Source organism: Vicugna pacos, chromosome 32, assembly GCF_048564905.1.
Source record: "Vicugna pacos chromosome 32, VicPac4, whole genome shotgun sequence".
Lineage (NCBI taxonomy): Eukaryota > Metazoa > Chordata > Mammalia > Artiodactyla > Camelidae > Vicugna > Vicugna pacos.
Window position 1 is genome coordinate 19,265,323 of NC_133018.1, and position 22,787 is coordinate 19,288,109.

The 22,787-nt window shown below is 42.2% G+C and overlaps 1 protein-coding gene across 7 annotated transcripts in view; it reads right to left on the minus strand.

Moving 5' to 3' along the window:
- CLIP1 (CAP-Gly domain containing linker protein 1) overlaps positions 1 to 22,787 on the minus strand; it is a 112,914-nt gene that overhangs the window by 68,542 nt on the left and 21,585 nt on the right. For 6 of the 7 annotated variants that reach the window (XM_072953422.1, XM_072953419.1, XM_072953421.1 and 3 more), the window contains exons 2-3: positions 13,459 to 13,656; positions 9,842 to 10,413 (exon numbers count right to left, since the gene is read on the minus strand). In XM_072953422.1, the coding sequence (XP_072809523.1) occupies positions 9,842 to 10,413; positions 13,459 to 13,543 (657 nt within the window). In that variant the 5' untranslated portion in view covers positions 13,544 to 13,656. Of the gene's footprint in view, positions 1 to 9,841; positions 10,414 to 13,458; positions 13,657 to 18,815; positions 18,933 to 22,139; positions 22,259 to 22,787 lie in introns of all 7 variants that reach the window. The other variant, XM_072953417.1, reaches the window with a different exon arrangement.

The window sequence follows — 22,787 nt, forward strand, 5'->3', positions numbered from 1 at the left end:
ACAAATAACAGATCAGCAACTTTTCTCTAAATGTAGGTAATAGAATATCACCTAAAAAATTAAAAATGCCTGAAAATAAAAAAAAAAAGATGCCATTCAGTTTGTTTCAAATGGATGCTTGCTAGTTCCTAGAATGAGCAGTTTTCTTATGCTTTTTCCTCCCACCTAACTTGGAATTCTTGACTCATCCAACAGATAATATGCTTTCCTTTTTCCCTATAATAGATCTTTAGTAATTATTCAACAGAGGAAGTCCCATGAAGTCCAAAATCACTCAAACTCTTTTCTGTTTAATCACTGTTAAGTCAAATTTTTTTCTAAACATTTAAACATGATTTTATCAAGTTAAGTTTCACTTCCCATGTGTCCAGAGAACCCAGAGTATTCTAATACGTGCATTTACATTAAGTATAAGCCACAGTTTTCAAATCTATGTTTTAGGGGCAGATATCAAGATTATTAAAGAAAAAAATTTTACAACATCGAAACAAAAACAAAACCAAAATGGCCAACACAAATAACTACCGCTCATTCTCTTTACTTTCAGAATATGTAACTCCTAACACTGTGGTCAACGTTAAGTCAACATTAGAAATCACTACTGGAGACCAAATTAATTTAAACTAGAAACTCAGCTAAAGGAAAACCTAGCTGTGTCCATGGTTTAGCAAATCTCGGATTTTTAAGCTCTCACTCATTTATTCAATATGTATTTCTTGCATGCCTGGGTCCTTAGGATACAAACAGACAGAATACAGCACTGGCCACTGACAGAGAAATTCAAACAAATAATTCCAGTAAAAAGTGACAAGCACTTTAAGAGGTTTCTATGAAATGCTGTGGGAACAGAGACTAACACCCTCCTTGTAAACCCTGATAAATTCTGCTGGGCTAATGAATGGGTCCACAAACAGGAAACAGGAAACATTTAACCCTCTCTGAACTCTCCCATCTACTTATCAAGTCCCAAACAAGCAGTTTAACCTCACTGTGCCTCAGCTCATGAAGCTATAAAACATCCAATGAGTGGTCACAAGGGACTTTTCACAGGGACTCTGTGAGCAACAGAATTTTGCGAGATGGCATCTTATTTGCCATATTATAAACTAAGCAGCTCATTTAAAAAGATAAATAAGGCCAATAGGAGTTTACCAAATATAAATTTAGCCCTGACGTAAAACTAAATCCCCTGGGAGATGACCGTGCCAGTGAAGGTACTGAACGTTACCTCAACTAGGGAGCCATCCAGCTTCGGGCAGCCCTACTGGGCGCCTCTCCCACAAGAAAGGTAAGATCCACACAGCCCGGTTTTCATCCCCTGGGCCGAACAGCACCTCTTGTCACACTTCACAGAGCTACTCCTCCCCTTGAAGGGTATAATGCGACAACAGTTTTTAAAACCCTCTGATTCCTTCAGTACTATTTTGTGAGTACCTACTATGTGCCGGGCATGGTTCTATGTGCAGGGGATAAGGCAGTGAATGAGGTCAAGTTTCCAATCTTTCATGGAGCCTACATCCTGGTCAGGGGAAGACAGACAACGAACACGTAACTAAATGAGAAGGTCACTTTAAACACATAGATGGCTATGAAAACCACAACAGGGGAATGTGATGATGCTGTGAAGGGCCTTTAGTTGGGGGGACAGGGAAAGGATCCTTGAGGAGATGACCTGTGAGCCAAGACTCAAGGACTACAAGACATCGATCCTGCCAAGACCTGGGAGCCAAACATTCCAAGCAGAAGAAAGAGCAAATCCTAAGGTGGGAACGAATCCGGGTGCTGAAGAAACAGCAAGGAGGCCAGTGTAGCTGGAGTGGAGTGAGAAGGGAGCTGAGCAGAGGGCTGAGGTGGGAAGGGTGGGCGGGCTCAGATCATCAGGCCCTGCAGGTCTTTGGAAGGGATTTAGATTTAGATTTTAAACGCAGTGGGACGTCCATTAGATAACACTGCGCTGGTCTGGGTCACTGCCAAATCTACAGCACCTTGAAAAGTGCATGGCACACAGCAGACACTCGTGTACTTACTGAGAGTTAAATACAGCTGTTACAGCCGGCAAGTTTTCTCTAGGCCAAATAAACAGTCCATTTCTTTCACTATTCCCTTTATGTCATCATTTCGATTCTCCCAATCTATAAAATATGATGGTAAGTAAATTCCTTTAAAAAACTAAAAGAGCAGATGATGTACAATGGATATTCTATTTCCAACTCCCCTGGAGCAGGGAAGCAAAAGATAACACAGTGAGGAAGACACCAGTTAGAAGTTATGCTTGCCTTGTGCTTCTCACTCTTGAAACAACGCTTCCTCTCTGAAAAGCATAGTAACTCCTTCAGGATCCAGGACCCCAAGAATACCAAGAAATGGGGGGGGGTTAACTTGTTACCATAGAGAGTAGGCATAGAACTGCCTTTTAATATAAGATTATAAGCACCAAAAATGTGACATGTTAAACTATAAGCATGAATTCCTTTAAAAGTTTTTAAATTAAAACTAAATAAATAGGTGAGTAGATAAATGTGGTATATCCCTAAAACAGAATATATTCAGTCATAAAGAGCAGTGAACCTTTAAAACACTACGCTAAGCAAAAGAAGCAGACATTACAAAACCACATATGATACAGGGGCACTTATAGGAAATACCCTTGAAAGGCAAATCTACAGAGACAGAAGGCAGATCAGTGATCGCCTGGGGCTGGAGGTGAGAGGCGGAAAATGACTTGCAAACTGGCATGAGGGAACTTCTGGGGTGACGAAAATATTCTAAAACTGGATTACAGCGACTGCAGAACCCTATACATGCATGCATTAAAAATCACTGAATTGTACACTTAACAATAGATGCATAAATTATACCTTCATAAAACTATTTTTGAAAGGAGATAAATATAAGATATGTTTAGCTTAAAATAAAAGACAGGGGTAATGGATGTACATTAGAGCAGCAAGAATGTGTGGGATCCCCTGAGGGGCTAGCAATACAGAAAACCAAAACACCACCTGGGTGTCACACAGCATTTCTTTATCTACTTTTTAAAAGACACACCAAGATGCACAGAGACACCAGTATGCCCAACCACCAGATTAATTTCGTCATACTACTCGTAGTACTTCCAGAGGACTACCACGAGAAATGAGCCAACGTGTAACAGCTAAGCATACTGTGTACGCACAAATGTCTCTTGCAAAAGGTTATCTGGGAACTAGGAAGAAGTCAAACAAATCCGTTCTCCATCCCTGGGAACCTGCAAAGAAGATTTCTACATTTTTCTATCCCTGTACACTCCTATTCAAAACACTCTTTGCACAAACTCCTGAAAACACCAATGAAACAAAAAAGCAACAAAACTCAGTGTATTCCACGGTTATGATTTTCAAAATAGGCAGTTTAGGCAAATGTACTTCTACAAATATTTCACTTTTTTTCTTCAAAAAAAATTTTTTTTTATGAAAGTGCTGGGGACTGAACCCAGGGCCTCATGCATGCTAAGCATGTGCTCTACCACTGAGCTATACCACCCCCAAATATTTCACTTTAAAAAAACTACTTGTAACTGTTTAAACATTTAACCGACACCTCCCCCAAAATGAACCCCTACTAGCCCTGAGGTTGATGAAAGTGTAGACTATTGAACTGCCAATCACTTACGATACAGCACTAAGATTAAAAAGTATCCCACTTGAGCAAAATGATATTAGCAAAGTCTACTTTTCTAATCTACATGTTTCATAAGTTACAAAGAGTCTCAGGCTCAAGATATTTTTGTAATTATGCTTCAAGAATTCACAAAAGCAGTATTAGATGTTGGAAGATGTGGTCTAGCAACAGGCATTTCAACACTAGACTCAGGCCTGGGCAGTGGTCAGACTCTCCTCTAAGTCCCAGAGCTTGAGAAGGTAAACTGCCTCCTCAACCCAGAAACCCCCAAGCCCCAGGGCCTAGTCAAAGTTCTCAAGGCACAGACACCAGCTTTGACGTCTTTGGTGTTAAGACACTGGCTTAGGTTTGCAAAAATAACCTAATTGCACAGTGATCAGCCAAGCCCAGGTACTGAGCCCTGTAGAAAACTTTCAAGACTGTGAAAAGAGCACTGGTGTAGGCAGACAGGACACCACCATGCAGGGGAACAACTTTCAGTGCATCACTCTAACTGTGTGAAAAGCAGAACTGAGGAGAGACCAGGCTAGCACACGGCCGGCAGTCTGGAGGTCCAAGAGTGGAGGATGACGGCCTGCCTACATCAAGGCCGCTCAGGACAAGGGGGCTGGAGCGAGGAGGATGGGGAGTAAAACCAAAGACAGGAACTCCCACGGCGGATGAGCTTATGCACTCCCAAGCCTCAAAAGTGAGGTGGGGAAGCACCCATATCCTACCCGCTCACAGCTGAAAGCAAGGGCAGGAGGAGGAGCACTGGGAACTGCTAAGATGTGACTCCACTAAACCCTGCTGGGCACAGATAAGAGGAAGCTGCCGCAGCCAGCGTCTCATCTGCAGTGTGTCTCTGCATTTCCCTCTGAGACAATCCCACAGGGCTATCCTCGGCAAGATTTAAGGCTTCTGGAAATTGAAAATGAAAAAAAGCAAAACTAAAATCAGAAAAAAATAATTCCTCAAGACTGGGATATTGTGCTGTACACCAGAGATAGACACACTGTAATTAACTGTCCTTCAATAAAAAAAAGATTTTTTTATTTTTTTAAATTAAAAAAAAAAAAGAAAAAAGAATTCAAATCTGCAGTAATCCTCATTGCAAAGGAATTAGGCTAAGTAAAGACTATGGTGCTGAAAAAGATCTCAACATTTCAGCCAAGCTGTCCAGAAAAGAGTTGTTAACATAATGTGAACATGTGGAGCCTTCTCAACTTTGGATCATACAAAATAACAGATCTTTCTACGAACAACAACTCTATCAGCAATCAAGGGACAGAGAGGCCACCGTGCAAAGAACAGCTTCAGCAGAGCACAAACCTTCACCCCAAAGGAGCCCCAGAACCCCCTAGGTAGATGACAAACAAACGCCCAATGGAGGTCACGGCCAGACTCGTAGATCTGGGGGTTATAAGTCACTGGTAAGAAGACTCAGAAAAATAGAAGGAAGCAAATTATTACAAAGGGTATACTTGTACACTCTTTGTGGGAACATAAAACAATAGAGGCTTTTTGGACTATACTTTGGCAATATTACAATTTTAAATATTTATATATTCTTTGACTCTCAAATTTCATTTCTAGGGGGAATAGGGGGAGCAACCCAAGGACCTAAGATTAAACCAGGTACCCCAAACAGTGTGATAGTAAACAGCATGCTTATTATTTTAAATGAAGACTTATATTTACTAGCATAGAAATGCCCCAAATCTACCAAAATATACTGTAAAATGATGTATAATATGACCTCACTGTGTGTTTTAAGTCTACTCATTATAGATAAATCTCACAAACGATATTGAACAAATGAAGAAAGACATAAAAAAGTAGATACTGAATGAACTGTAGTTATTTAAGACTCAAACACAAGCAAAATAACTTATTTTTTTTAAATCTCAGAAAGATATTTTTCCCTTTCACAGTATTCAAAAGACCTACAGATTTATGCCGTAAGATCCTTAGTTTAAGAGCCCTGGGAGCAGCTCAGAGAAAGAGAAAGCTTGTTACTTTAAAAACAAAAGGCTAGTAAGTAGCCTCCTTCCCACATGTGGTCATAAGCTAAGAATTAGAGGCACCGAACACAGAGTCCCAGACGCGGACACAACCATGCTGAAACAGAACAGCTGGAAGTCGGTCAAGTTCCTCAAGAGTCTGCCATCACATCCTCGAAATAGCGAATACTCCCAAAAATGCAGCAAGATCATCTCAGAAACACTCGGTGTAATTAGTTCCCCCAGGGATGTCCAGGCTGGAAAGAGGTAAGTCTCTGCGAGCCAGGTGAACCATGGCATCAACCCAAAGCAGCCCGTCCCAGAGGACTGACAAAAGCAATCTTCATCCATCAGGATCCATGGAATATTCATGAGGACAAATGGGAACAGAGAGGCCAGAGAGAGACGGGAAGGAGGCAGGTGGGTCTGTTATCAGCAACTCTGCCTGGCCCTCAGGGACAGAGCTCACTTACCACACTGGGGCCCAGGAGCAGGGAAGCTTGTGCCTCCTTCATGCCTCGCCCGCCCACCCTCCCCTCTCCCCTGGCAACCACCAGTTTATTCTCTGTATCTATGAATGAGTCTTGTTTCTGTTTCATCATGTTTGTTCATTTGTTTTTATTTTTTAGATTCCACATAATACAAGTGAAATCATACAGTATTTCTCTGTTAGACTTACTTCACTTAGCATAATGCCCTCTAGGTCCATCCATGTTGTCACTCACAGCAAGATTTCATTCTTTTTATGGCTGAGTAATATTCCATTGTGTATACATATATATATGTATGTATGTGTGTACACATGTACACACACACACACACACACTTCATCTTCTTGATAAATTCATCCATCCATGTACATTTAAGTTGCTAGCAGAATTTCATTTAATTAGGAAAATTCGAGGTCAGTTTCAATTTCTAAATCTAATTTCCTTAAGACACTAATTTGGAAGTCAAAATGTTTTACATTTCTAAATCAAAGATCTCTATTAAACAAGGCAGCATGATAAAGTAGAAGAAACACAGGAACTGGGAGTAAGAGGCCGTGGGGTATGTGTGCACATACATCACATGCCACCTGAAGCAAGTCACGCTTCTTTGGGCTTCAGCACTCTAAGCAAAAAGAGGCACTTGGTGATCTCAGAAGAGCCTTTCCAGCTCTAAAATACTATAACTCTAAGGTACTCCTTGAATTTCTCCTAGAAATACTAACCAAAGGCAGTAAATAATTTTACCGCCTCCAATAACACACTCATGACTTAAGACTTACAGCTACAAATTCTTTCCCAAGTACACTAGTTTTGAACATGTCATTAAAATTTTCCTACAAATATGCCATTCAAACCTCAAAAACCCAACCTGCATCTGCAGAATCTGCTGCATCCTTCCTATGAAAAGGGAAGAAGTCTTGCCCTATGTCTCAATCAAAGGCAAAGCCATCCCTGTGTGTACTCAGGGTGCATTTCATCACTGATCCCCCCTCTCTACTGTGTCTGCCACCTGTTCCTCTGGTCTGGATCACATTAGTCAGAATATAAACACTGTGGACTCCACCGTCTTTGTAAATACACCTTCCCTGGATCCAGCACTCCTCCGGCATCAGCCTGACATCTCTACTCTCCTTCGACATCCAACTTCTTCCAAGAGTGACCAGCCCAAATCCACTCTCCACCACCTCAGTCCATCCTTTACAAAGCAGCCAGAGTCATCTTGTCCAAACTACAAATCTAACCACACCACTTACCACTCCTGCTGCTCTTTAGGTCAAAATCCTTCACATACCCTACCCTTACAGGCCCTGTCACCAGTCCCTGCGGATGCCACCTGGCAACGAGTCTCATTTCCCACCCCCACAGAAGAGACATAGTAGAGAGGGGGGAATCAGTGACAAAATGCACCCTGCATGGGGAAGCTCTTGCATGGGGGTCCCGGGGAAGGACATGGGCCTCTTCAACAAACGTGCCAACTCCCTCCCATCTGAGGAGCCTGCCCATCCCTCTGCTAGAATGTTCCCTCCTGCCACGGCCATCCCTTCTGCCTGGCCAATTCCTAGTCTCCTTCAGGTCCACTTCAATTATTACATCCTCATGGAAGCATTTTGTTGTGAGCTAAACCATCCTGATCTTGTCTGTTTTATCAGCCAAGCAGCATAAGACTTGACTGACATGACCAGTATTTTAATCAGCTTTGGCTGGTGGGAAGGCAAACTTGCTTTGAAAGCTCGCCATGCGCTTTCCCATTTCATTTACAGCTAAGCACTCAGAATGGCGTTGCACATACCCTGCAGTGTAGTCTACAAAGCAGTCCTGCGCCGAGGTAACGGGCTTCTGATTAAACCAAAGCTTACTAGATAAGTATGTACCATGAGCCTAAAAGTTCCTATGCCCTTTGACCTAGTAATTCCATCTCTATAAACTTATCCTAGGGCAGTAAATGATACACACACACAAATGTTAAAGGGCATTCATGGCAGCACCATCTATAAAGTACAAAGGGGGAAAATAGCATCAAAAAACCTTCACTGCAACGAAGGAGCAGCTGTGCCAAATTCAGAACTGGTGCAGCAAGTGAGTTCTAGAGAGTCGAGTTACAGGCTGAGCTGCTTAGCCCTGAAATGCTGTTTTAAGAACGTTCTACGTTCGGAAGCATCAACCTCTGAAACTCAGGAAGAAAGAACCTGCTGACCTTGAAACTAAGAGATCCAGAAGGAACCCCCTGAAGGTATTAAGGCCTCCCACAGGTGTGTGGGGCCTCCTGGATTCACGATGCTACAGGACGGGAAGTCCTGGATTCTAAACCTAATACCCACCTTGAACACACATGTGACTCAAGGTCGTCACTTCCTTTCTCTGGGCTTAAGTTTTCTTGTCTGTAAGACTAACAAAATCACAAATACTTCCAATTTTTAAATTATACTATCAATCATCAGCTCTACATAACAGGTTCTAGAGTAAAAATCCCCAAATTTAAACGGCAGGTTTACCACCCTGCAGGCTGGGCAAGACTCTGGGCAAGTGACTGTACTTCTTAGAGCCTCTGTTTCCTCATCAGTTCCGGGGAGGCGACCCCATCACACCGCTGAAACATGAAGGGAGGGGCACAGTGCACTCTTGAGGGTGGCGGCCATTCTTCTCTCCCTACAGCATTAATGGGAGCCTCCAGGCCCGATGGAATTTTACGGCTGCTAAACTCAGAAAGGTAACTGAAAGGGCACAGGGTCAGAGAACTCAGACAAGCCACATGCCTTGAACTGGAGTGACTAAAGTGTTGAAAAAGTGGAATAGTGAAGCTTTAAATTTTCATCAGCGAGGAACATCACTACCATTTCTTGCGTGTTGACTGGGTACCAGGCACTGCTAAGATTTTTATATGTATCCCCTCGTTTAATCCTGTGAGGATGACTTTCGAGTTGGGGAGCGACAGTGCTGTGAGGTTAGCGCTATGATTCAGCCTCATTTTCACATGAGAAAATAAAGAAGTTAAATAACTTGCTGAGGTCACAAAGGCAAGGCTGGACTCAGCCTGTGTTTTTAGCGCTGCTACACTGCCTCTCATTTAAAACAAACAAACAAACAAACAAACAATAACAATCGCTGGGTCGTAAAGTCAGGGGTTCTAGAATGCACAGCCTGTGACCTTATACACTGCGTTTCCTGCTTATTAGTGAAACAGAACCTACTGTACTTTTCCTTCCTTTCCCGAGACCTAAACCCATCATTTAAAAGGCACAGAAATTCTGAAGTAACATTCCGTGATGTCTGAGTTCTCCAAGACACTTAAGGAAACAGGATCTCATATCTACACACTCACTACCCTTAAAGCAAAAATTAAAAACCAGAAAGAAAAAAAAAAAATCTTAAAAAAAAAAAAAAGAATCCAAGTCCACCTCTGAGCTTGTTTCGTCAAGTAAAGCTACCTTAATCTTTACAAGCTAAAATCTCAATATTCTTTTGGCTAAACTGGAAGCTAAAACTAGAGTTGATCATTGCAAACCTACACTTTTACTACGCGCAAACTACAAAGCCAGTTTCTAATCTGTTGCGTGTTTATACATAAACAGAAACAGAAAAGCTGATTACTTTGTAGGTGAGCAGTCATCCCCACGGAACAGATCCTCAGCCCGCGTGTGTGCGTTTCCACCCACTCCGGTGGTCATCTCTCAGCTCAACACAATGACCTCGGAAGGTCTGTGAACTCACCAACACTCGGTCTCCAATTTTCAGCTCTCTTTCCCCTTTCTTGATTGAGCCGGCCTCAGAGAGGTTGGAGATGGATTCACTGGCAGTTTTTGTAAGGTTGCTGATCTGAGATGCAGCTGAAGGTTCCTTGGCCGGGGGCTGGGATGATTTATGGGGAATGTTTGAGGCGGGGACTGGGGAGGAGGACACCATGCTGGCCGCGGACGTGGACAGAGGCGAAGCCGCCCTGGACGCGTGGGTCGTCTGAAGGCCGTTAGCTTCATCTTCTGCCTGCACCTTCCTCGTCAGCTTCGACGGTCGGGTGAAGATGCCCTTTAAAGGCTCACACTGGAAATACCGAACTCCTGCCACTGAACCGTCATTCTTGCCTATGGGTTCATCGAGAACAATCCCGGCCCACTGGCCTGGTGCAAACTGGGTTTCTCCTAGAAACTGGATAAATCCAGGCTTATTCCCATTCACCCAAACTCGCTCCCCGACTCGGAAGTCATCCACAAACTCCTCCTGTGTCTCAGAGGATGGAGTGCTTGATGCTTTTTCACCAGATATTGTCTTTTCTACTGGAGCTGCAACTGAAAACAGAAGAAAGGATCAGGAAAGATTCAGTTTCATATTTAAGCAGACAACCCCTAAGTTAAAGTCAAATAAACTAGAGAAAAAGGCCGAAAGCAACAGAAGTGGCCACAACACTTCAAGAGGTGCTGTTTATCTCTTTCTTTTCTCTTTTTTTTTTTGTTAGCAAGGAGGCAAGTACTGATCCATCACTACCATTTTCAGTGCTGCCAAAATTCAGTGAGTTGATAAGACTTAATCCCTATTTGTAGTTAAGACTAGAAAGTCAAAACAAGAAAAAAAAAAGTAGTCCTCTTCCCAGAATTCATAACATAGGTCTGATTTCATTCTTAACCCTGACCCTGCACACCCATTCAGACCCCATGAGACAGGCTCGATTCCCCCATTTGAGTGAGTGGTCAGTTACACCTGACAAGACCAGGCCCACCTGGCCACAGACCTTCATAGGAGGGGATCTCTCGATGCAGAAGGGGAGTCAGTGCCACAGCCCCTACCATCATTATTCCAAGCCTATTCCTTTGCTAGCAGAGATGGAAATCACAGCAAAGGAAGGAAAGAATGCACCTGGCCTGACTCCCTGTACATCAAGGCAAGACGATCTCTACCCTACAGTAAAGACAGAGTTAAATTTTGCCAAAAATGTTATATTTATGCTGGAAATGCACTCACGCAGTCACATGGCAAGCGTTTATTAAATAGTGTGAACTGGCAAAGAGAGGCCACATTCTTAGTCAGTCTGCCATTTACCGGGCATGTCATGATCTCAGGATGTTACATGACCTGAGTTCAGTTTTTTCATCTGTAAAAGGGGAAGTGGTAATATCTGTCTTGAGGGTTTTTTTTTTAATGAGGATTAAGTGAAATAATGTTCTTATTCATGCTACACATCTTTTTTTGAGTTCCTAGCACTCCAGGACTAGTCCCAAGCATTGTTATTCACTGGCAACAGAGCAAGACAATGCTCTGTGCCTTCACAGAGCTCAGAGTCTAGAAGTGGAGAGGCAGACAGTCAAGAGACACCCGGTAACTTCAGGTGGTCTAAGTGCTGTGGAGGAGACAGTGCCTTTGAGCAGTGCAGTCAGGGAAGGCCTCCTGGAGGAGGTGACATCTGATCTGAGGCCTGATCAACAGGAGTGAACCCTGCAAACACTGGGGAGCAGAGTGGCCTGGCTGGCCTACAGTGGGTGCTAATCATCTCTTTACCCTACACAAAAAGGGAGGCTGTGGAGTTTCCATTGGTGAACGGTTTCTTTCTCTTTCCTTTTTTTTTTTTTTTTTAAGAGGAGAATAGATGCCGTCAGATAGAACAAATAATAATCTGCCAAAGACAGGGGCCAGTGTGTTAGTCAGTTCTAGCTTTGTACATCAACAATTGCTCTAAGGAGTGCTCCAAGTGTGAATTTCTGAAAAACAATCTTCATAAAAGTGTCTTGAATTCCTTGCCAATTACTTCCCTTTCAGCATACAAATTTAAGTATTAATAAAATGGCTTAATCTTAATTAAAAAAAAACCTAACATGTGTCAAGTAACATTGGGGAGACCAAGTTGAATTCCTCATGATCTTTGTACTCAAGGACTTTTTGTGCCCAAAAGTGTGCATGAAAAATGCTAAAAGAGAAAAAGACAATTCTAAAATAGGGGTACAACAGCAGAAGGCTTCAAAGAAGGGTTGGCATTTGAAGGAGTTTTAAAATGAGGAAGGATTTTGAGGAGAAGCAGAAGAGGGGATGCCAATTTTGACTGATCTCCCCAAAGCTAAATAGCCCCAAAACAAATGAATTTTCTCACAATCTTCTGCTTTATCAGTAAAGCTTTCCTCTCATTTAAGATGTTTTATGGCCTCTGTGATAAAAACCAGGTTTTATACTGATACACAAAATGTACATAACTTGGCCTCTCCAATCAGTCAACAAATATTTACTGAGCTCCCGTTACACGCCAGGCAACTTTCCAGGTGTGTGGATGGAATCCAGCAGTGGAAGAAAACCAAACAGAAGGATCCTTTCCCCCAAGGAAGGCCGATGAATGTCCTCCTTCACTGGAACTTGAAGAAACAATGTCGGACTTAACAGATTATGGGGGGCACCTGTCTGCAATGGCTGATAACAGAAGACAATCTAATAGTATATAATTCACTTTAAAAAGATGATAAAAGCAAGCATCTGATGCCCTCTCTGCTGCCTCTGTTATTAAAGACTTTAGGTGATCATTATGGGATGTAAACTGAAATGGTCGAGGAGGAGATGGAGAACAGGTGAGGAACAGGTTGTGAGAGATAATGCAAAGCATGGGTTCATCTGTAAAACGGGGAAGGTGCCCTCGTGAGCTGGACCTGAGCTTCTGCACTGCCTGCTCCCTTGATGACAACGGCCAATTTCAGGTCATTGACTGTCATTGTATCTTTTAAGCCAGACTCATCTTTGTTTCCTCTACATATCCCTAAACCCCAAGGAGAAAGGTCCCAGTGAGTTCAGGAAGACACATAGGGAGAAAAACTGAAGAAACACTTTAACACTGTTTAAGGAACAACTACTGAAGTTAACTTTACTTGACAACTAGTTCAGCACCTTACACTGTATCAGTGAACTTAAATTAAGAGAAACTACAAAAAAAGTGAACTCTTCATTGATGAAGACTTCTAGAAATAAAATTCTGTCTTTTAAATTGACACTTTTTCAACTATTTTCAAGAATATGAAGTTTTAGGGCAGAGGGTAGAAAGAGATAGACTGGGATTTCAAAATTGTAGAATAGATAAACAAGATTATACTGTATAGCACAGGGGAATATACACAAGATCTTATGGTAGCTCACGGAGAAAAAAATGTGACAATGGGTATATATATATATGTTCATGTATAACTGAAAAATTGTGCTCTACACTGGAATTTGACACAACATTGTAAAATGATTATAAATCGATAAAAAATGTTAAAAAAAAGAACATGAAGTTTTAGAAGACTGTCTTTTTAGTATTTTCAAATAGAAGTCCTCACATAGGATTATAATTTACTTGCTATTAAGGAAAAACGTAAAAGTGTTACCAGCAGCAGGTGTCTTCAAGGCTGTGCTCCCAGGCTTAAGGATCTTGGTAGGGGCCTTAAGCCCGCTTGGCTTCAGCATACTCATGGTCCTGACTGTGTCTCCTGAGAGCTTTCTCCTCTGCCTGTTGCCACTAGCTTTCCCCAAGCATTGATACCACTGTAGGTGCTTCTACAGCGAAGTCAGTCTCTGGGTAGAATCTGAAGAGAAGAACATAAAAAGAGTTTAGAATCTATAGGAGAAAGAAAGTAGAAACAGTTATTATGAAAGTGGCTTTCACAGCCTAAACCTCTCCTGATGTGTGATAATAAAACCATCTCCACAACGAACCTAGAAAACTCCAGATATTCAAAGCATGAGGACGCAACTGAAATGAATTTAAAAGCAATTTACTATCCTAAAGACAAGTAGCTGGGGCTAGCGATATATTCACTTTTCTTTGTAGTATCTAATAATACCAGCTCGGTACACTGCCTAAAAACCACACCCTCCACAGAAGAGGACTGAGGAAAATGTGCACCAAACTTAATGGGGGGAGAAGAAGGGAGCTTTCTGTTTTCACTTCATTCATTTCTATGTCGCTTAAGTTTCATGACCATAAGTCTATACTAACTGTATATACTTTTTAATCCACAGAATTATACAACATCAATACAAAACCACATAAATCCTAGAGAAAGGTTCAAACTGAACTCTGTGAGAAAAAGCCAGATCTGCAAAGCACTAAAGGAAAATTATCTTTGTTCTGTCTACAAAAACATAACACATTTCTGACTTACTCAAGACCAAGTATGAATCTACAACTTTTGGGCTCAGGCGGAATAGCATCTTGTCATATGCTCTGTAAGAGAGGAGGGACTTTGGAATCTGGGAAAATATTTCCAGGCATAATACTCAAAAAAAATATTCAAAGAGAAAAATGATGCTATTTATTGACTCTCATATGATTGCATTTCGCTTTTTTTTCCTGGTAGTCAAGCTTGTATGAGAAAGCGCAGACCTCACTCTCTCACTGCCTCTCTTATGAGCAATGCCAAGCATCAGTAAACAATTCGGCCAGGGTTGACAGAGGAGCTTGCTGTGGTCCCTGCAGCGGGCTGAACAGTGGCTGCCCCAAAAGAAATGTCCATCTGGAACCTGTGAATGTGACCTTATTTGGAACGCGTCTTTACAGATGTAATTCAATTAAGGATCTTGAGATGAGCTCATCCTGGATTACTTGTGTGGGCCCTAAATCTGAGGACAAGTGTCCTCATTAGAAGAGGAGAAGGCCTGTGAAGATGGAGGCAGAGAGGGCTGTGGTGTGGCTACAAGCCCAGGACGGCCAGCAGCCACCAGAAGCTAAGGGAGAAGCACGAGACGGACTCTCCCACAGAGCTCTAGAAGTAGCCAGCCCTGCTGACACCAAGATGTTGGACTTCTGGCCTCCAGATCTGTGAGAGAACACATTTCTGTTGTTTTCAGCCACCCAGTTTGTGGTAATTTGTTACGGCGGCCCCAGCAAACTAACACAGCCGTGTAAGTTTTTCTATTCAAAGATAATCAGACCGAACGGAAATCAGATCAAGACAGTTCAGGCTCACTCTGCAGACTCCCCATCGTTCTCAAGAGGGTCCAAGATGGCACAAAGTATTTTTTTTTTAAAGTCAAAAGTAAATTCTGTGGTTTGGGGGAAGACTGTGATTAACAGACAGAGAACTGCTGTGTACTTGAAGACAGTGGCTGCCCGTTGGACGACTAACACAAAATTGCCGGGCTCTTTACCATCACCACCATTGCCATCGCATGTAAATTCCAAAACACATGCAAAAGGAAAAAAACACAGACTCCCAGGATGCCACCGTGGGCGTGGGAGTCTGTGTGCCAGGTCAGGTGGTTCTGACTCAGAGGCAGACCTGAAACCACTTGCTCTACTGTCCGACCCTCCCCATCCACGGTCTGTAAGGTACAAGCAGCCTTAGAAAGATGGACGTCTCCTCTAGACTATTTACATGTCCAAAAATATTTGAGGAGAGTGGGGATAATCTAAGTGCAGAGATTACCGAGGGGCCCAGATATGTCTTGCCTACTCTTCACCCTGGCCCAGCATCACAAAGTGACATGGGTCAGGTAGGTAAGGACGGAACAGAGGGAGGCACAGCGGTCCTGGAGAAACCATGGTGGTGGCGGGAAGAAAGGATGAAGTACTTCTTAAAATACTTCACTCAGGCAAAACAGTGAATTCTCAGACTCAGGTCAAGCATCCTCCTTGAGGAGAGATTCTGAACGCTGCCACTGTAAGTGACTAGGCCAGCCTCAACCAGTTTCAAACTTTGCAGCTCAGTAATCCTAAACTCACAACAAGCTGGCACCTGAAAGCCTCGGCCTACGAAACACAGGCACGTGGCTGTCAGGAACCTACCAACAGACATAAACTCAAAGTCTTAAGTCTTCGGTTGTCTAGTCCTCATGCCTCTCTCTGGCTCTCAGTCCATCCGAATTACTTGAATCCCAAAGCAGGGAGCTGTGACCAAGATTTACTGAAGGAGAAAAATTCTGCCTGTCTCAGTAAGAGAATTAGGAGCAACATCACCAATGCTGGTTTTTCAATTTGACTTTCGTCTTCATGCATTACTAATGAATGCCACGTCAGGCTTGCTTTAAAAAAAAAATCAATTCACTGAGAAACAAAAGATCAAAGTCTTGGTCACAGTACCCACAAGATGTAATGACCCAGAAGCAAGGGTTCTGCGTAATGTTTCAAGGTCAGTGAATGTCATGTTGAAACTAATCAATTCCAAAACACATGCGAAAGGAAAAAAAAGATGTTCTTGCCTCACTAACACACTGAAAATATTTGTAATTTTGATACTTATGCTCACTGAATCAAGAGTTTGGGACCTAAAAGGAGACACCCTCACCCTCCCAACATGCGAGGACCATAATATCAGAATATTGTAATTTAGAAATAATTGTTATCCTTATTAACTCAGTTGAGCCTCACAGTAATACTATGGATTAGCTTCTATAACTATTTGTTCTTTAATGAAGGAACACCTCAGAAATTAACACATTTTCTCCTCATTTGTTAATGACCTGATGCCCAGAGTCATTCGCTAAAGAAGCAGAAATGTAAACACAAGTGTGATTCCAGAGCCCAAGTTTTTTCCCTAACTGAACTTTCAAACTGAAGAGACTAAAAGATTAAACACATCAGGACTAGTATTACTAAAATAACCGACATATGTACAGCACCAAGAGTGCACAAAGCAAATATAAAATTGCCTTATTTGTGTCTCGAAACAATTGTGAAGGCAGGTGAACAATTACCTTATGCTCATCCATGGACAAAGAGAATGAAGGTCCGAGAGGTTGTGACCTTCCCAATGTCACTCAAATAAGGAAGTGGTGGCACTTTGGGGACCTAGTACTTTGCCTTATAGAGTCACTCTCTGAAGGAAATCTTCCCACAAGATGGTCATCTATCCATTCAACAAATATTTCCTGAGAAACGACTATATAAACGGTATACTCTTCCATTTTCTCATCGGCCAGTGGGGTAAGCAGGAAAGGAGAGACCTCTGGGAGGCTCAGGGAGTGTTCAACACAAAAATGTTTGCCTTTGAGCAGAGAAACAGGACTTACTAGGGAAATGGAGCAGGAATGCCAAGCAGCACAAAGAATACATGAGAGTGGTGGTCATGAATTTTTAAAGCGAAACCAGTCTCCCGTTAGTTTTCCTCTAATGACAAGCTTCTGCTCAGGCACAGATACAAGGAAGGCAGACAGCTAAGTTCAACTACAATCAGAATCCTGCCAGTGAAATTAAAATAGAAGGGAAAAGCAAGGGAGGTGATGGCAATTTCAAAGGAGTGTTTTACAGTAGTGATTAAAATGGCACAGGGAATCCAAGAAGGGTAAAAAGGGAAGTGGAGACTGGGTGGGGGCGCTGGGGAGGCCTCTCAGAATGAAAAACTGGGTGAGAGTTCTCAAATAGGATGAAGGATTGTTAAAATGAAGACACTGGATACTCAAATGTGCTCACAAATCCCCCCGAGATCTTGTTACACTACGGTTCTGGTCTGGGCTGGGCCTCAGTTCCTGCTTTCTAACACCCCCAGGGGACATCAGCGCTGCCGTTTTGAGGACATCCCCTCCCCTTTGAGGAGCAAGAGGTTGATGGATAGGAGGTGGAGATTAGAACTAGACGTTTGCAGGCTTTGACCAGGGGGATGGGGATGGAACAGAGGCCTGAGCACTGAAGGGGTTACTGGTAGGACCGCAGGGTCTAAAACACAGGGAGTGGGGGAGACGTTGATGGCAAGAAGGAAGCAGAATTTAAAAGGAATGAAGGCAAGAGGCTGAGGTCGGTGGATGTCAGCCGCAGGAGAGGTACCAGGTGGCAGAGCTTCAAAGGAGCTGGGGTTTTTGAAGGCGCAGAAGTAGCAGTTTACAGCATCAAACAACTCGGGTCAGCTCTGAGGAAGGCCCTTGAGAGGGCTGCAGGGGAAACTGCCTTCAGGGGCCAGTCAAGCTCTAGACAAGGCAAGGAGGGAAAGAGAATGTTCAGAGAAGAGGCTGCTGATAGAGACAGAAGATTGATCATCACGAACTTGACTCATAGAAGGCCGAGTTAAAGAGTCTGGGAGGAGTAAAGAATTAGGTTCAATGAGCAGATGAACCCAGCAGCACAGGCATGAATGGCTAAGTACAAAATGACCTGTCCTACATCGTAGTTAAGAGGGAGTATATGTTAAAAAAAAAGAAAAGAAAAGAAAAGAAAAGAAAAAGTGGATTTGTGAAGAAAGCAATCTAAACATGACAAACCTAAAACTTAACAAACAAAACATAATCCTATGTTCTGTAACCATCAGCTATAACGATGTTAGTCACTGTCATGGTAATGTCAATTTCTTAACCTGGGTGGGGTGTGCATGGGTATCCGCTCCACCATTCATTATGTGCATACAAATCCCCTGGGGATCACGTAAAACTGCAGATTCTTATGTAAATATACACACACCCACACATTTCATACGTATAACTTATTTTATAACATGAAAATATACCAAAATGAAGAAAGGTGATTATGTATTGCCAAACTAAAAAGAAGTTTCTCTCATTATAAATACACGAAGTTATAGTTTATAAACTACAATCTCTGGATTTGTCTGTATGATTCAAGGGTCTGATCTCTGAGTAAATGGATGAGAAATGAGCTTCTGAGCTTACAAAGGAGCGAGTAAGACAGCAGTTCTCTAAGTGTGGTCCGTGCACTGCTTAGGGGCACCCAGAGACCCTTCCAGAGAGCCAAAACTATTTTCATGATATCGCCGAGACGCTGTTTGCCTTTCCCCGCCACGCAGACTCACGCACTGACCGAACAAGCAGCAGTGAGGAAACCAAACCGCAGGTGTTCCGCAGCAGACCCACGCTGGACTACCCCTTCGGGATTCTCTGCCACCAGAGCTTGCAGGAAGACAACAACAAAAACCACCTGTGCATAAGAATGCGACAGAGCACACGATAAAGCAGAAAAATGAATACTTTTATTAAATTTCAACCCTGAATACATGCCTTTTTAATACTGAGTGACAAGAGGGGAGGGGCAGGGGAAGCGCCCTCACCAGCACAGCACGGTGCCAGCACCCCTGGATAAGAAACACCCCTGCAACTGACAATGAGCCACTGGGCAGGGAAAGCCACTTCCCCGGGGAAGAATCACTGACGACTACAGTCACTTAGACTTGGGATCCAGCAGACGTTTTCTTGAAAATGAACCATGTCAGCCTGCCACTTCAAGGAAAACAACTATTTGCTGACAATGATAAAATTTAAGCTTTCAAGAGAGAATTTTGGAAAACACACCCTTCCTGTCAGCTTGAGAGCTTCTCAATACTGCAGACTTTTCTGATGAGATTGATTAAACAATGTAATTTTTTTAATATTGTATAATGAAAGTGCCAGTATTTGGAAGATCTCTTAACTCAGTAAATCAGTATCTTCCAAACAACAAAGCTACCGTTACAAAATCGTTTATGGGTAAAGGATTCATTCAAATCACAAATTAGAACGATGGATTTTTATGTAACAGTAAAAGTTCATTCTTATAATGAAGGGCCGCAAATGGCAAAATATCCTTTTTATGGGTGAGTTGTATTCCATTACATATATATATGTATGCTGCATCTTCATTATCTATTAAAATATTGATGTGCACTTAGGATTCTTCCATATCTTGGCAATTATAAATAATGTTGCTGTTAATAGGGTATATCTTTTTGAGTTAATTCTTATTTTGTGGTTGGCTTTAGTCCTTTGATAACTATGTAAGTTTAAAAAGCTAAAGCTCTAAACATTCTTAGAAACAATGAACGGTGCATATATGTAAATTTAAAAATACATGTGCAGTAAAAAGAAAAAAGATTTATCAAGCCATGAAAGACACTGAAGAAACTTAAGACATATTACTAAATGAAAGAAGCAAATTGTACAGCTACAAACTGTACGATTCTGTCCAAATGACATTCTGGAAAAAGCACAGCTACAGAAATGATAAAAAGATCGTGGTTTCCAGGGGTTTGGGGAGAGGGAGGGAGGAATAAATAGAAGGAGCACAAGGGATTTTTAGGGCAATGAAATTACTCTGTATGATACTGTAGTAGTGGCTACGTGTCATTATGCATGTGTCAAAACCCATAGAATGTACATCTAAAGTGAACCCTAATGTAAATTATGGACTTTGGTTGATTATTGTGTGTCCATGTTGGTTCATCGATTGTACCAAATATGCCACACTGATGAGGGATGTTGAGTGTAGGGGAGTATATATATGTGGGTGGGGAGGGCTATGTGCAAACTCTGTATTTTCTGCTCAATTCTGCTATGAACCTGAAACTGTTCTAAAAGAATAAAGTCTATTTTTTAAAAAAAAAACTGTTCATTCTTACAGGTTGAGATTCCACCTTTAAGAAACTACAACCTATCAAGTTTTGGGGTATTAAAGAAGAAAATTCATAATTATCTGAAAATGAAAGAGAGAAGGACCCTGGGGGGCCCTCCCGGGTACTGTATCCTTTCTTGTTTGTAGGAAAAGGGCTTCATTCAGCCTCCTCGACCTTCCCTGAGTTCCAAAGGGATGATTCAAACTCATCTAATTGCTAGTTGCTAATCAGGGGAGGGAGCGAATGCAGAGACAGAGGAGGAGCAGTCAAGAAACAATAGTGGGCAGGTCCCAGTTACCCCGCAAGGAATACAGTAACAAAATACCTCTGAGTTCTTCTGCAGGACCTAAGCCCCCACCCAGGGGGAGGATGGTACCTTCAGGCTGAGCACAAGACTCCCGGAATACCACCCTGTTACCTCACCACCGACCATTCGGAAGAAGTCTGTACACAGTGGAAGGTAACAAAGACACTGACTCCTTCCCCAAACGCTTGTCCCTTTAAAACCTTTCATGGTCAAGCAGAATCTTCGGAGTTGGTTTCTGGACACAAGTCCACCATCTCCCCACGTTGCCAGCCTCCCGAACAAAGTAAATTTTACTTTCCAACTAATACCTGTCTCTAGGGTATTGGCTTTCAAGCAGCAAAAAGCCAAACCTGAGTTCTGTAACAAAAATGTTCTTCCCTTCCTATAAATCTGTGTGAGGCCAATTTTCTTCATGGACTTCAACCGAAACAATGTATCACCACTACAGGTTAAAGGCAGGAGCTGTCTTCCATTAAGCCTGTCTTCTGCGAAAGCCAGACATTTAGAAAGATTTGCATAAATGTAAAACAGTGCCATCTTCTCATTAAATTTTTTACTTTAGAAAATAGTTACTCATCATTAAAGATTTATGTAATATGTAATGGGTTAGTATTTCCAGTGAATTAATAAATATTTTAAAATATTTTCAGTTTCAATTTCTAATATGGTAAATACCAACAGCTAAAAACCGACATAAATAAAAGCTCTTCGGAGTCCTCAATAATTTTTTAAGAATATAAAGGGGTCCTGAGAAAAAGCGTGAGAACTGCTGCTATATGCATTTTTGCTTTACATTCTGAGTCACAGAAAGTCCCAGTTCACGAGGGCTTCCAGAAGCATGTGCTTCTCAAGCAGCTATTTATAGATCTGAATGACAAGTAGGCAAGCACAGGATTCACTAGTGCATTACCATTGTTACAGCACTGTGCTGGGGCTGGGTGTGTAAGAAGCCTTACAATCTAGGGAAGACCAGTTGCAGGAGAAGCAACAAGAACACAATGATGCATTAACACTGGGGTATTTGCACACCCAAGGCAGACGTTTCTCTGAGGCAGATTATCAGATGGACTCAAAATCAGTGCTTTTCAGAAAGTGCAGCAGCAGCAGCAGCAAATGGGAACTTACTAGAAATGCAAACTATGTGGGCCCCTCCCAAGACCTACTAAATTAAATGCTGGTGGTGGGGCCAGCTACCTGCATTTTAAGACCTTCTGGTAATTCTGATGCTAAAGTTTGAAAAACACTGCAAAACGACTGATAAGAGGTTCATTTTCTCAATTACATTCACATGAATCATCCACCGGCTGTCCCTACAGGGCCTTGGTACTTTCACTAGGCTTCTGTTTCAGGTTTTTCACTCAGCCTTGAATGCCCTTTCCCAGTCTAGTTATTTTCATCTACTGAAACCTTACTCGGGGGTAAATTCAGGCATGCAGACTTCTCCAAACCTCACCGAGGAAAATCTGTTCATCCTTCAATTTCTCACAGAGCTGGGTCTGTATCTCTCTCCTATCACTGAGCACACTGAGCTGGGTGTGTGCAGTCCACAGATTCTACCAGGCTGTAAGTGTCCTGGGGGTAGAAACTGCATGTTAGCCATCGTTACATTCCCTCATGGTACTTTATAAACGATGCTTACAAAATAAAAATGAGAAAAATAGTCTCAATTGTTTAAATGAGCTTACAAACCAGTTGGGATGTATCCACTATTTTTAAGTTATACATGGTGCTTGCTACAGGTGACAGAGAAATATATGACACAGATGTAAGCTCAAGAATTCATAATGTAATTGGAGAGAAAAGACACACATATGTGAAAAATAACTAAGAATCAAAGCAACTTATGAGAAATACCAAACCATGCGGTGGTCTTGGAAGTGTGTATGAGATGGGAGGGCGGAGTGGACTGAGGCACAAGAAAAGGCTTCAGGCACAAGGCAGGACTGAGCAGGGGACAAGGGACAGTAACCGTGTGGTTGCAGTCAGGATTTTTTTAAACGTAGAGAGAAAAAATTTCAGAACAGCCAAAGGAAGAATATGGAAAGCTATAAAGCACGTGAATCAGACCGCGAGAAGCTCAGTTTGGCTAACGTTAGAAGAG